The sequence below is a fragment of the Elgaria multicarinata genome, chromosome 3 (assembly GCF_023053635.1).
Source record: "Elgaria multicarinata webbii isolate HBS135686 ecotype San Diego chromosome 3, rElgMul1.1.pri, whole genome shotgun sequence".
Lineage (NCBI taxonomy): Eukaryota > Metazoa > Chordata > Lepidosauria > Squamata > Anguidae > Elgaria > Elgaria multicarinata.
In genome coordinates, this window is record NC_086173.1 from 7,845,867 (window position 1) to 7,858,941 (window position 13,075).

A 13,075-nucleotide genomic window follows, 5' to 3' on the forward strand; every position below is an offset into this window, starting at 1 on the left:
CTGTGCCATATTTTCCCTGTAAATCTCCTGATGTGTCAGGGCTCCCTTTCACTCTCCAGTCCTCCTGATAAATATTCATTTTATTTAAGTATTTTTCATTTCTCTCTCTCTCTTTCTCTCTCTCTCTCTCTCTGCAGCTCATACCCCTCATTGGCTTCATCGGACTCGGGCTGGGTAGCGCGGCCCTCTATCTTTTGAGGCTGGCCATCTACAGCCCTGACGTGAGGTACGCTTCTGGGTGGGTCGATTACTCTCAGGCTAGGGTGAGGGTCCCTGGAATGTTTGTGGCAGAGCCGTTCCTTGATCCAAGCCTGTATTTCAGAAAGCCCTGGGTTAGTCACAATCTAGAGCAGCTGTGTTGAACGTCTTTCAGCCCAAGGACCAAATTCAGTTTGGGAGAGATTTCGGGGGTGGCATCCCACTTGTGGGTGGAGCCAAAGGCAAAGGGGGTGGGGCCAATGGCAAACAGGTTAGGGACCCAAATACCAAAAATTAGAGTGACCATATGAAAAGGAGGACAGGGCTCCAGTATCTTTAACAGTTGTATTGAAAAGGAAATTTCAGCAGGTGTCATTTGTATATATGGGAAACCTGGTGAAATTTCCTCTTCATCACAACAGTTAAAGCTGCAGGTGCCCTGCCCTTTTTTAAATCTGGTCACTCTAGTATAGCTCCTGCAGCTTTAACTGTTGTGATGAGAAGAGAATTTCACCAGGTTTTCCATATATACAAATAACACCTGCTGAAATTCCCTTTTCTATGCAACTGTTAAAGATACAGGAGTCCTGTCCTCCTTTTCATATGGTCACCCTACAAAAATATCAGCGAGTTGTAGCTTAAAGCTTAAAACTAAGCCATTGGAGAGGCATGTCAACCTTTTAGAATGGGTGGGGGAAGACTATGCAAAATCTGGAAAACCACCAATCATTTGTTGAAAAGGGGTGGGGCTAGGGGTAGGGGCATGAACATCTGGGGCAGATTAGGAGCCCAAAAGGGCTGGATTTGACCCAGAACAGCTTTTTCTCAGCCTTGGTGTCCTCCTGGTGTGTTGGATTACAATTCCTGTTATCATATAATTTGAAGATAGTTAGATAGATAGATAGATAGATAGATAGATAGATAGATAGATAGCATTGATAAAAAATGTTGCTGAAGCAGGAGTGAACCCCAAAGAAGAATCATACAAGAAAATGTATCATACAACAGGGAATCTTGCTGCCTGTAGGCATGGGCTGGAAGTGAACAAGTATGGTTAGGAAATACCAAAATTAAGTTTATTATTGGTACCAGAGTATTTTCTTAACCTTTAAAAGTTCTTTTAAAAAAAAAAAGGTTCTCAAAACGTTCAAAGAAGATGTAGACGCTTAATTTTGAAAAGGAATGTCCCATCTCAAATGTATCCATTGGATCTCTGGGCTATCCATCTTGAGAAGGAAGCCCCACTTCTCCTTCCACCTACCACTACACCCCAATTTAATTGGGGGGGGGGGAAGGAACGTGACTGCTTTTACCTTTGAAAAAAAGTGGGAGGTCTGATTTTCTGCCACCATACCTAGTATGGCTCTAACTAGAGGTTTGTGAGGGATGCATGACTGCTGCCATCAACCTGCATCACTCACATGTCTCCTCAAACAACATCTAGTAAAAGAATCCTGTGATGGCATGCCACTGTGTTTGACATTTCTTCTCCCCGCCCCACCCCACCCCACCCCCATGCTACTCTGCATGCAGCAACAAATTGAAATTTCATCAGGGTGGGGAATGACTGGCCATTCTGATCCCATTGTCTCATCACGTAATATTACTGGAAAGATAGGTATAAGATTAGTAGTTCAGTGGCAGGCCTATTTCCTCACACACCCAGCCCCCCAGACATTGAGAAAATATATCACAGGAAACACTTGTCAAAGGAAAGGGAGGAAATCCAACCACCACTCAAGTATGTGAGTATGGGCCCATTCAGAAGACACCTTAAACCATGGCTTTAACCATGGTAGTTAAGCCAGGAAGCCAGGCTATGTTCAGAAGACACCTTAAACCATGGCTTTAACCACAATGAAAAAGGCTTTTTGCTTTACTCACCATGGTTAAAGCTATGGTTTAAGGTGTCTTCTGAGCACGGCCTGGCTTTCTGGCTTAACCACTGTGGTTAAAGCCATGGTTTAAGGTGTCTTCTGAATGGGGCCATAATGGATAGATTCGGTAGACTGGCAAAGAGGTCAGGTCTGAGAGATGGTTCACACATGTATCTCATCCCTTGGTAACTGCACCAGCAAGTATGTGTGAATGGGCCATCAAGGTTCAGTTGCCACAGTTGGAAATTTCGTTGTTTATTAAAAGCTTTTCTGAGATAAATTTTTTAAACAAAAATAAAAGGAATCCCCTCCCCCCTTGCTAATTATAGAGTTCATGGTACGAGACATATGAGAACAAACCCCCATTCCCCATGGTTCCCTCCATGCACCCACCCTTCCCTTTGGGTCACTAACATGTGCTAGGTTCTGTGTCTTACATATTAAACCACTTTCACATCAGCTAATTTTCCTGTTGTGGTTCTACATTTTTTAAAAAAGAAGAAGAGAAAGAGAAAGAAAGACAAAAGAATGGAGTGAAGGAACAGGAAAAGTGGAATTTAAAAAGAAAGGAAAGGAAGGTGAACAAAATTAAAAACAGCATGGTGTTCATCTCACATCACCTCCAATGCAATGCTTCTAGTGAGAGTCCATTCACACATTCATCTCCAAGCTATTAAGCATACGCCGATCTAGTCTAGAGAAATCAAATTATGTATATGCATCGGGAAGGGCCATAGCTCAGTGATAGAGCTCCTGCTTTGCATGCAGAAGGGGCCGGGTTCAATCCCCAGTATCTGCAGGAAAGAATATCTGCTAGAAACCCTGGAAAACTGCTGCTGCCAGACAGTGTTGATGATACTGGGCTAGATGGACCAATGGTCTGACTCGGTTTAAGGCAGCTTCCTATGTTCTTGTGCAAACTAGTTATATTTCCCATTCTCATCCTTCCATCACATGTTTGTACTTTGCAGCGAGGCAGAGGGTAGGCAGATGAAGAGAGATTGTTATGCACTGACACCATCACACACAGGGCTAGCCTTAGGGGTAGGCAAGCTGGGTGGTAGCCCAGGGCACAGAGATGAGGGGGGTGTCATGCAGAGCTGAGGGAGGCACCAAGCAAAGATGAGAAGGCGCCAAGCAGAGCTGAGGGGGGCATCAAAGCAGAGCTGAGGGGGGCACCAAGCAGAGCTGAGGGGGCACCAAGCAGAGCTGAGGGGGCACCAAGCAGAGCTGAGGGGGGCATCAAAGCAAAGTTGAGGGGGGCATCAAAGCAAAGCTGAGGGGATGCCAACATCAAATTCGTACCATAAACCTGGGTAGCCTTGCAAAAGTGACCGGGGGGAGAAGCACCACAGGCATTCCTCACCTGGGGCACTAGTTGTGATAAGCCAGCCCTGATCACAAATCCTCACAGATTTCAACAAATGAATCACACCACTAGTTGGTGGATCCAATCTGCTGTTGGGATCCTGCGCTTCAATGCCTTGACGAACAAACCCATGGATCTGCAGTTTCCATCAGAACGGGGCTGAGAGTACCTCCTCCCCAATACACAATTTCACAGGATTATTCATCCCCAATGAAAGTATGAGGAGATAGTCTACTCCTTTGGGGAGGGGCCAGTGAATTTCTAAGAAATTTTCAGGGCAGGTTTGGCTTATTTTAGTTTTCAGATGAGGTGGCTGAGGGGTATCATTTCTTCTTTTAAAAAAAATATTTTAAAATGTCTCACTTCTGCTAGTATGGTCAGCGAGGTTTTCCACAGCTTCCCAGTCACATTTCTTGGCCCAGCATGTCAATGGGAGCACAGCTGGGAGGCTGCAGAGACTGCAGTGGTCCTATGAGCAACGGCAAAGCTTAAAAAAAAAGTCTTAAAAAGTAAGAAACAAGCTCCTCAGCCACCTAATCTAAAAACTAAACTAAGTCCCCCCCCCCACACACACACACAAATTGCCCACTCCCAATCTTCAAGGGCACTTCCTATTGACTCTTCTCTTCCCACCCATTATTGCAAACTGCCAGAAAAAAAAAGCTGTGCTGAAAACTTGGGCCCTGCTTTAGTTTGCACCCCTGTGGAAATATAGGGTGACTTCCAGGTCACCGACCCTTTACACTAGGCTCGTCACATAAACCCTTCTCAGGCCAAGCGCCACCACTTGAAAACCTGAAGGAGGGTTAAATAAAACCTTTCCCCTAGCTATGAGGGAAACAGGTTTAATACAGGATCTCTCTGAACATACTGTGGCTATAACCTGGTGTGGGTGTTTAATAACTGTAAGGCAGGTAAATAATGCCAAGCTGACACGTGGTATTTGGTAGCTAACAAAATAATAATAAGTTTATTGTTAGAATAAAAATATAATACTTCCAGTCCTGCCTAATCTAAACTCTTCATACACCAACCACCTCACTGTCTTCACACCAATCCTGTCACTAGAATCCAAACACTTCAATAAACTCTCACTCACTCCTCAAACTCACACCCCTCACAAACTCCCAACACTCTCCTTATATACGCCTTTCCCCCTATTACATCATGAACCATGCCCACTCATTTCTAACATTCCATACTTTCCAGACATACTAATCTAGACATATACAAGATACTAAATTGTGGGGTAACACCACAATGAGCATATGAAAAGGAGGACAGGGCTCCTGTATCTTTAACAGTTGTATTGAAAAGGGAATTTCAGCAGTGCTGCAGGCATACAAATAACATCTGCTGAAATTCCTTTTTCAATCCCACTGTTAAAGATACAGGAGCCCTGTCCTCCTTTCGTTGTGGTCACCTTATAATAGGATGACCATATGAAAAGGAGGACAGGGCTCCTGTATCTTTAACAGTTGCATAGAAAAGGGAATTTCAGCAGGTGTCATTTGTATATATGGAGAACTTGGTGAAATTAAAGTGCAGGAGCTATACTAGAGTGACCAGATTTAAAAGAGGGAAGGGCACCTGCAACTTTAACTGTTGTGGTGAAGAGGAAATTTCACTAGGTTCTCCATATATACAAATGACACCTGCAGAAATTTTCTTTTCAATACAACTGTTAAAGATACAGGAGCCCTGTCCTCCTTTTCATATGGTCACCCTGCCTTATAAATACCCTGAAAAGATGGGGACAGGAGCTGCAAAGGGGTGAATGGCTACTCATCCCTCTCATCGCTGGCCAAGCAGCAGGCCCCTGTGCCTCTGGCAAGTGCACCATGAGTCAAACTTTGAAGACACCTAATGCTTTCATAATATCTGTTTGCTCCTGCTAAAGTGATCATTGATTCAATTTGACACCAGCTGCCCAGGGCACTTAGCACAGCAATTATCAGCTCCAGACACACACACACACACGCACCTTGCGGTGAGCTGCACGCAGCACTAAAACAGGCGTCCGGGGATGCTTCCCAGCCTTTTAGCGGGCATTGGCAAAGCCAGCTCCAGGTTTTTGTGGGCTTTGAGGCAAGAGTCTATCTATGGGTCCTCCTAGTCCCATTGGGGAAGAACACACCTTTGAGAAGGTACGAAGCACTTTCCCATGACTACTGCGTAATCACAGCCAGCCTCAAAGCACCAGAGCCTCCACACTGCCCCACAAGAACAAAAAAGTTGTTGTTTTTTAAAAAATTAAATGAATGGTGTCCAGAGCACTATGTTGCCAAAATAGTTGTGTACAAACTAGATTTGATCCGCTTAGGGCTCAGTAGCTGCCCTTTTGTGAACCGCCCAAAGAGCTTCGGCTATTGGGCGGTATAAAAATGCAATAAATAAATAAATAAAATTTAAGGGTCAGATTTTGCTTGTAAACAAGCTAGATTTGACTTTTCGTGATCCATAGTGCTCTCCACATGCCTTTTTCCCATATATATAAAAAACATTTTTTGGGTTGCCCAACAGCCTGCGGAGTGCAGGTGGGGAGGGTTCTAAGGGGAAAGAATAACACCTGAATAATTCCCAAAACTTCCTGGATTAGTGGAATGGAATTTTCAGGGCAAATGTTGTTACTTCCACCTTATATCATCTGTTTCTGAAATGTATTCCTCTAAATCTCACCCCAAATCCTCACTGCCACTGTGCTCAAGGGGTCACAACCTAAGGTTAGATGGGTCTGTCAGTTTTAGTTTCTCATTTTTCATAAGCATTTTTGTGTGCATTGCTCATAATACATGCAATTTTGCCTAATATAATGCATTTTCAAACTTTGTTTTCCCTAAGATATGCATTTTTGTTAATTGGAGAACTCCACTGCGAAATTCGGGAAAGTGCGAATTTCCGTGGATAACTTTCGGTTTGCAGAGGGGCAACAGCTGATGAAGTCACATAAACTGAGCAATTTCCTCTCCAATCCTTATCACATCCCAACTGTGCAATGGGGCAGTTGAGAGTGGCTCCCTTAACAGTCTCTGGGTCCCAGCAAAGGCCTGGAACTGCCAATTGCTTTCAGACTCTCTTTCTCTGCCAATGCCAAAGCAAGCGTCTTCGTTTACTAGCGCCTGGTTCCCGCATGGAATAGTTTGGTCTCTTGCTTCCTGTCTAGGGCCAAAGTGTTAGAGGAGCAGGAAAAAGTACGTGAGTGTGTGAGAAAGAGTTTCTCGTGGGAACTTTCTCGGCCTTGATTTCCAGGACTGTTTTTCTGGCTTAACCGCCCTCCATCCCATGCCTTCCCCCCCACCCATCATGTGCTGTTTGCTCAGAGACACCTCAAAGCAAAAAGAAAGAAAGAAAGAAAGAAAGCTCAAATATATTTCAACTATCAAAACAAAAACAAAAAAATCTCATGAGATGAAGTGATAAAGTCAGATTTCTTCTTGTTCCAGCTGCCCTGTCCTTTGAAAACTCACAAGCCCAACTCCAAGATTTGAAGGCTCTCAGACACTGGGCTACCAAACCCCTTCCCACTGTAAGCTAACAATTGATCATACTCCTTTCTGTGCCACTATGCCTCTCTTCTAGCCTGTTTCCTGTTTCACGAGAAACGTACATCAGTTTAACTGTCAAGTGTGCCAATTGCACCCATTCCTAAGGATGTCTGATCTGGCCACACTCACACATGCCTTAAATGCATCCTGTTTGGACTACTATAGTGTGCTCTACATGGGGCTGCCTTTGAAAACTATTTGGAAACTTCTGATGGTCTAGAATCCTGTAGCCAGTTGATTTATGGGGGCCAGTTACAGGGAGCATATGACTCTCTTGTTAAAGCTGCTTCACTGGCTGATTCTGGGCACAATTCAAAGCGCTGGTTATGGACTATAAAGCTGATAACACTTGTGTTCTGATAACACTTGTGCCTGATGTTTTAAGTATCTATTATCTATAAAGCCTTTATGCAGTTTGGGACCAGGTTATCTGAAACACTGCTTTCTCCTATACTAGCCTGCCTGGCTCATAAGAATTCGGGGAAGGCCCTTCTCTTGGTCTTGCTCCCATCAAAAGTATGTTTCCAAGCTCTGGAATTCCTTGCTGAAGGAGGCTAGGTTGGGCCTAAGGTGACCATATGGAAAGGAGGACAGGGCTCCTGTATCTTTAACAGTTGTTTTGAAAGGGGAATTTCAGCAGATGTCATTTGTATGGATGCAGCACCTGGCAAAATTCCCTCTTCATCACAGAACTGCAGGAGTCCTGCCCTGTTTTGTAGTCACCAGATACAAAAGAGGGCAGGGCTCCTGCAGTTCTAACTGTTGTGATGAAGAGGGAATTTCACCAGGGGCTGCATGCATGCAAATGACACCTGCTGAAATTCCCTTTTCTATGCAACTGTTAAAGATAAAGGAGCCCTGTCCTCCTTTCCATATGGTCACCCTAAACCGGGTTGGCCCCCTCTCATTTCTCCTTCCTTCGGCACAGAATGACATTTTTATTTGACAAACCTTTGGCATATAAGCTGCTCTCTTGCTAAAGAGGTCTTTAATGGGTTGGTGCTGAGCTTTCTGTTGTTGATGATGATGTTGTTGTGTTTAATTTAGTTGTTTTCAGGCGATGTTTTGATTCAGCGTTTGTTAGCCACCTTGAGTACCATTTCTCATTTTCATTTTTGTGTGGAAGCTCTTGGAAGCTTTCCATCTAAGGATAGAAAACTCACAGGCATAAACCTACCACCAACGATGTTCCTCCTACCGGCAGTCAGCCCCCAAATGGGACATGACAGGAACATGGTAGAAAGTGGCCAGCTTGGGATCTGCTGGATCCAAAGCCCCTCAAATCCCTTGAAGGGCTCCAGGATCACATCCCTCAACTATGACAGCCTAGCATTATTTAATTAATTAATTAATTAAGCATTTTTATCCCGACATTCAGCCAAAAAAGGCTCTCACGGTGGCTTACAAAAGTATTTCTTGACAGTCCCTGCCCACAGGCTTACAATCTAAAAAGCATTGACATAGTTAGTTCCCACTAACTAGGGGCCTTGCTAGACCTACCTGATAATCCGGTGGGGAGTAGGGGGCGAGGCCGCGCTGCAGCTAGCGCGGGCCATCGCCCCCAGCTAGACCTAACACGCGATGGGGTAAGGGAAAGCCCCGTCGCGTCGGCCATTTTTTTAAAAATTAAAGGGGCCATGTGTGGAGGAGCGCACCAACGAAAAGGTAAGGTGTTTTTTTAAAAAAATAAAGGGTTCCCTGCTCCCCCCTGCCCAGATTTCCCTCCCACAATGTCTGATGCCCCCCGCCCGCTAGCTCGCCCATCCGCCCCTGCTTGCCATGTCTGCCCCCGCTCACTCGCCCGCCCGTCCCCCGCTCAGTCGCCCGTCCGCTCCCCACTCGCCATGTCCACCCCCCGTTCACCATGTCCACCCCCCGCTCATTCGCCTGCCCGTCCCCCGCTCGCCATGTCCAATGCCCCCTCCACCCCCCGGCCACGATCTCCCCACCCTGGCCCCGTTCTCCTTCCCCCCTGTCCCTGATATGCTTGCCCTGGCCCCGTTCTTCTCTCCCCCGCCCCGTCCCCGATCTCCTTGCCCTGGCCCAGTTCTTCTTCCCCCCCCCATCCACCATGTCTGATGCCCCCACTGCCCGATTGGCCGCCCGATCGCCAGGCCCGCCTGATCACCCACCCGCACGATCACCCGCCCGCCACGTCCAATGCCCCCTCTGCCCCCCCATCCATGATCTCCCCACCCTGGCTCCGCTCTTACCCCGATCTCTCCCCCCGGGTCCGCTCTTTCCCCCCCAGCCCCCATCTCCCCCCAGTGATTTTACACACACCCCGGCCCGATGGGCACAGCGCTCCTATGGAGCGTTGTGCCCAGTGCGCGGCTTCTCCCGGCTACTCACGAGTAAGCGAGCAGCCAGGAAAAACCACGGAACCAGCTAGACCAAACCAGGCCACAAGTGGATCCAGTTATCCCGGGTCAAGGGAGGGTTTAGCCCGGCCTGACCCCGAGATCCCCTGTGTGTCATCTGCACGCATAGCAGGGAGCCCGGGCCTCATACCAGGCTAAACCCTCGTCTAGCAATGGCCTAAATCTAAAAAGGGAAAGATCCACCACAGACCAGCAGGAGAAAAGGAAGTGAAGTCCTGCCTCCAGTCCACACACACATATAAACACACTTCCCATCCTGACCAGCATGCGAGCCAGCAGGCCTTTGCAAACAGCAGATGCTTTGCTACGTCACTCCACTACCCAACATATAATTGCACAGTAAACCGAAGAAGGTCTTCGGTGTAGAAGGGTAGCATCTAATGTTAGTACTATGTAGAGTAAATCCATTGAAATGGATGAGACGCAAGTTAGTTATAACTCACTTGTCCCATTCATTTCAATGGGTTTACTCTACCTAGGACTAAAATTGGATGCTACCTGAAATGTCCAGTATGTATATTTTCCAATGGTGAGGATCTCTTTCAAGTAGAACTGGGCACGCTACCATTGGAGACCATGTCATACTTTGTAGAAAGTGGTTTTCCTTCCCCCTCCCTCCCCCAGCATGAGATCCCCTTCATGTTTCATATGTCAGAGGAAAGTAGACAATCTAAGGATGTTCCTGCCACAACTTAATTGATCCTTGCCCAGAGAAACCTCCACGGGCATTGGTTGGTTCTGTTAACACTTGTGGCTGGTGTTTCAAGTACATGTTTCACAGGAGATATGTGGTTGATATAATAATACATTTTTGTTTTTATAGTCAGGAGATTCAGACTGTAACCTCATTTACCTGGGGGGAAGCCTCATTGGGTTCAACAAGAGCAGTGTCTAATCAGTGGTGGCTCTGATTTCGGTGGGACAGTGAATCCATTCTGGGTTTCTTTCAAAACCAATCAGAACTCTAAAGGAGCTATCTAAAGTGCTGTCCCCAAGATGGGTTCAGCACCATGGATTGTTCTTTAGAATTATGACTGGTTCTGACTGAAATCCATAATAAATTCACAGCCCCAATGAAATCAGAGTCACCAGCCTCCACATTACTTTCATTGAACCCAATGAGGCTTTCTCCCGGGTAAACGTGTATAGGGTTGCAATCTGAATCTCCTGACTATAAAAACGAAAACAACCAAGGTCCTGAAATACAGATATGGCAGGCTATGATTTTTCTTACAGCAACAGTTTGGAGGGTTTAACTATTTGCTCTGTACTATTTGCTCTGCACTGTTTCTCCAATTAAAATCCCCCCAGTTGCATTTCACCCCAGGAAGGAGCAGAATCCTGCAAGGGGGATAATTTTAATCAGGAAAACAGTGTGTGTTTGGAGTTGGGAGGGGGGAAGGATAAATACCCCTTACCACTGCTGCAGGCAATTCATATATTTTTTAAAAAACACAAATGTCAGTAGATCCAGTCATAGATCTCCTGCATAATGTATATTTAGCCCTGAGGAAGGGAACATATACCTAAATAGTTAGGGATGGGTGAGAAATTTGTTTGGTTTGCATTTTAATGTGAATGTTCCAAATCTGCATATCCCAAATCAACACATGAATTGCAATGCAGCTCTACAGCGAAACCTGCACTTCTCCAAATTTTAGCAATACCATTCACAATTTTTTTTAGGAAAAAAAATGCTTACAAAACATGTGCACAATAGGGGGAAATCACACAAAATGTACATATTAAGAGAAACTATACACAAAGAAGCATTACTTGCAAAATCACTTGCAAAAAACGCATAGGAAAAGTGTGTACAACAAAGCACATAGCAGAAGAAGTGTGCACACACAAAAATCTGTGAATTTTCATGCAGACTTTTGGGTGTGGGCAAATTACAAACTGATGCAGAAACAGGATAGAACAAACTTGGAGAAATGGGAAAGCGAGCAGAATGAAACATGACAGATTTTTCTACATGTTCACTATTCGGTGTATACCCCCAGAAAGGATATGTGGGAAGTGGCCTACAGCGCCATACTAGGGTGACCATATGAAAAGGAGGACAGGGCTCCTGTATCTTTAACAGTGTACTGAAAAGGGAATTTCAGCAGGTGTCATTTGTATATATGGGGAACCTGGTGAAATTTCTTCTTCATCACCAGAGTTAAAGCTGCAGGTGCCCTGCCCTCTTTTAAGTCTGGTCATTCTGGTATAGCTCCTGCAGCTTTAACTGTGGTGCTGAAGAGGGAATTTCACCAGGATCTCCATATATACAAATAACCCCTCTAAAATTCCCTTTTCTATGCAACTGTTAAAGATACAAGAGCCCTGTCCTCCTTTTCATATGGTCACCCTAGCCATACACTATAGGCAGGTCTAGTTCAAGCTGCTCCCCACTGCTCCCCTCAAGCCATCAGACAAAATACTCAGGCCGAAGATTTCAACTGAGTTGTTCCCATTCAGTTTGGGTGTATTTCACACTATTGTGTTTGATATTCATATTGTAGAGCAGTTTGGAGTCCTGGGTACAGCCAGGAGTCACAAGGGTGGGGAGCCCGAGAACTTTGCTTCTTAGCCAGGCCTTTTTGTATATAAAAGTTCAGTTCTATTCAGCATTTTGTGTGCCTTTTATAATCAAGTAAAGTTTGTTTGGCCGGGCCTTCACTTTCTGGATCCATTCATTATGCCACTCATGCTTCCTTCACCAGCCTTTCAGCCCATCCTCTGCAGACATTAGCAGGTCATCATCGTGGAAGTTTCATCAGCGAATATCTACAGATCAAGTACACAAGGCCAGAGACGTTTTTTGGTCAGTTGGCAGGCCCAATGTAGGTCGAAGCCTGAAGCGGGGACCCACCCCACCACTGCCACCTTCTCCTCCCTGCCTGCCTGCCGCCAAGTACCTTATTTTTCCTGGTGTGGACACGTGTCTGTGCCTCAGTAGCATGCTGCCCTTCAGCTGTGTCCACTATCAGGAGCCATAATAATAATAATAATAATAATAATAATAATAATAATAATAATAATAATAATAATTTATTACCCGCCTCTCCCTTTGGATTGAGGCGGGGAACAACATTAGTGCAGGAATCAACACATCTTTACAATTCTTGATTTTACATTAATCTGGGTAGGCCTGCCGGAAAAGGCTAGTCTTCAAAGCTGCCTTAAAATCACAGAGGGAGTTAATATTACGAATCTCCTCCGGCAGGCCGTTCCATAATCCAGGGGTGACAGAAGAAAAGGTCCCCTGCAAATCTGGCAAGGTATCAACAGAGTTCGCAGGACTTCTCACGATTGCCCAACCTTTCTAAGATTGTAACAACAGCACGCTGTTGTTGTTGGGACAACAGCACGCTGCTGAGGTAGGCACACGTGTCCATGCCAGGAAAAGTAATCCAACTGGCTGGCAGCCAGCCAGTTGGGGCCAGCTGGGTTGGGAGGCGCTTGAGAAAGGTGGGCAGGTGGGCGTGCACCCAGATGGGAAGCGTGTGGGCAAGCAAGTACCCAGAGAGTGCTGTTCTTCCCAAATTCTACTGCCTGATGCGCCAGCTTCTTACTGCTTCATGATAGAGCCAGGCCTTTCTGTTGTGTATGTTGACAGGGGTGTTTTCTGAAGCAGGGACAAAATGGAAGAACTATGGGTATGGAGGGATAAATCTGAGAGAAATAGAGTGTGATCTATTCTATGGCTACTAAATG

At 45.7% G+C, this 13,075-nt stretch overlaps 1 protein-coding gene across 1 annotated transcript in view; it reads left to right on the forward strand.

Moving 5' to 3' along the window:
• NDUFA4L2 (NDUFA4 mitochondrial complex associated like 2) overlaps nt 1-13,075 on the forward strand; it is a 46,002-nt gene that overhangs the window by 20,257 nt on the left and 12,670 nt on the right. Inside the window, exon 2 of the mRNA XM_063119247.1 lies at nt 138-226. Coding sequence (XP_062975317.1) covers nt 138-226 — 89 coding nt within the window. The remainder of the gene's footprint in view (nt 1-137; nt 227-13,075) is intronic.